This window comes from Benincasa hispida, chromosome 9 (assembly GCF_009727055.1).
Source record: "Benincasa hispida cultivar B227 chromosome 9, ASM972705v1, whole genome shotgun sequence".
Lineage (NCBI taxonomy): Eukaryota > Viridiplantae > Streptophyta > Magnoliopsida > Cucurbitales > Cucurbitaceae > Benincasa > Benincasa hispida.
The window spans coordinates 90,582,438-90,584,896 of record NC_052357.1 but is presented as its reverse complement, the minus strand read 5'-3'; the positions used below and the strand labels follow the sequence as shown (position 1 = coordinate 90,584,896).

General features: G+C 32.1%; 1 protein-coding gene across 1 annotated transcript; it reads left to right on the top strand.

Moving 5' to 3' along the window:
• Positions 1-1,312: 1,312 nt before the first annotated feature.
• LOC120086781 (60S ribosomal protein L27-3-like) lies at positions 1,313-2,019 on the top strand. The gene has a single exon (XM_039043575.1). The coding sequence runs from the start codon at positions 1,421-1,423 to the stop codon at positions 1,826-1,828; it is 408 nt and encodes a 135-aa protein (XP_038899503.1). The 5' UTR covers positions 1,313-1,420; the 3' UTR covers positions 1,829-2,019.
• The last annotated feature ends 440 nt before the right edge of the window (positions 2,020-2,459 follow it).

Genomic DNA, 2,459 nt, shown 5'->3' with positions numbered 1-2,459 from the left:
ATTAAATCTTTGTACACAATTTTTCAAAAATAAAAAAATCTCTTCATATAGAACATAAATATTCCAAATCTAAAGCCCATTACAAAATCTCAATAGAAAACTCATCCGTGAATATATATATAAGAAAGACCTCAGCAAAATCCCTAAAATCAAACAGAAGCAAAGTTTTTTTTTAATGTCTCACTAAAATATTTAACTGACCATTCATAACACTTTAGTTCTTGATAGTTTTAAAAAATTATTTAAATACTATTTTCACTCGTTTATTTTTATTTTTTATTTGTCTTACTTTTGAAAGCTCGTTTTCAAAACTCAAATCATTATTGAATATATACATACATACANTATATATATATTAAAAAGTGGAAAAAGGATTTAAAAAAATGTTGGTACGTTCATCCCTTACTTAGAATTAAATTTTGTATTTTTGAATGTTGGTATTTCGTTGACTATTTACGATTAGTCGTAAATTCTGACTGAGTTTTTTTAAACAACAATAATAAATAATTATTTAAATGACGATAATTGAATAAAAAAAATTGAATTGATACAATAATTGAATAATAAGATTAAAAGAAATAATGTTCATATAGGCAAATTAGTTTATAGTACAAAAAACTGAACCAGATAGCATTGACATATGAACTATGCACAACCAAACACAGACATATAAACTCAGACATAACAACTCTGCGCACTTAAACACAAACATATGAACTCAAACAACACAACTCTGCACCCCAAATACAGACATCAAAGCCCCCCACACATCAGAATTTCAGACATTCTATATCATCTCAATGCCCAAACAACCTCTTTGAGTATATAGCAAACCAAACAAACTTATATATAAAACATTTTTGAGAAAATATTAAAAAGAATCAAATGACATGTTAAAAAAATATTGTTATTTCTATTTGCAAATATGATATTTAACATGTCACTATTGGTATGATAAAACAAAACAAGAAAAAAAAAAAACAAAAAAACCTAGCCTCATACTTCAAAATTCCATGTTAAATAAATATGCATCCAAAATAGAGACTTCTTGAATCGAAATTAAAATACTATGAACCACAAATACAGATTTCTTAAACTTAAACTAAAATACTTTTGCACTGCAAATATACTCTATACAACTCATTATATCCCCAACATACTATTATAACTAACTTTTGCAATAATTTCTTATCCTTTAAAATGTGAAAGTCCAATTAAAGGCCCAATTAAGCCCAATTAAACACAAACTAGAATAAGCCCACGAATCATTAAAGGCCAAGATCCAAATATAATTAGGGTTTCGGTGGAACCGATTATAAAGCAACTCGTCTGCAGTCTTTGTCTAGGGTTTACGATCTCTTCGTCGTCGACAGATCTAATCGGAGCATTTCCGTAATCGAAGCTCCAATCGAGTTAAGAAATGGTGAAATTTATCAAGCCGAACAAGGCTGTTATTGTTCTTCAAGGCCGATTTGCCGGCCGGAAGGCTGTGATCGTCCGAAACTTTGATGAAGGAACCCGTGACCGGCCCTACGGCTATTGTTTGGTTGCAGGGATGAAAAAGTACCCGAGCAAAGTCATTCGCAAAGATTCCACGAAGAAGACGGCGAAGAAATCGAGAGTGAAGGCCTTCATCAAGCTTGTGAACTACCAGCACCTAATGCCGACGAGGTACACGCTCGACGTCGACCTCAAGGACGTCGTAAATGTGGATTGCTTACAGTCGAAGGGCTCGAAGGTTGCGGCGTCGAAGGAGATCAAAAAGAGGTTTGAGGACAGGTTTAAGACTGGGAAGAACAGGTGGTTTTTTACCAAGCTTAGGTTCTGAGGAATTCATTTTAAGTTTTGGAGGTTCCTTTTCTAGTTGTTTCAAATTTTGAGAATCCATTTTTACTATTATGAATCCCTTTTGTCTAGTGCGTATGTTACTAAATTTTTGTTGATCTTTTTTTATCCTTAAATGGGAAGAACGAGGAAAGAATCTAATCTAATGATCTCAATCGTTCGATCTCTTTTTAACGTCTCATATTTGGATACAGTTTCAATGTTGTTCTTGATGAAAGCAGTATGAATTTTAGATGATAAAATGGTATTACCGATCCACACATACAAGTACAACCGGGGTGATCATGGGTTTGATTCATATAGTGTCTGAAATTTATGTTTTTTTCATCACTCCATGATTTGCATGTTTCAGGATGGCTGCGGATCTGAATATTCTTTGTTTTTTCTCTGTGCTTACGGAGGCAAGACCAGAAGGATTGTTATTTTTCTGTTTTCATTTCGTTAGATTCGGCTAGCTTCTTAAGGGTTAAATTATAAATTTGATGCTTATAGTCTAGAAAGTCAAAAGTTTAGGCCTATGGTTTTAATAATTAAAATTTAGTGTCTAGTTTGATTAAGCATTATCTCTATGTTTCATAAAATCTTTCTAAGACAGTCTTTAAATTTTAGGAGTG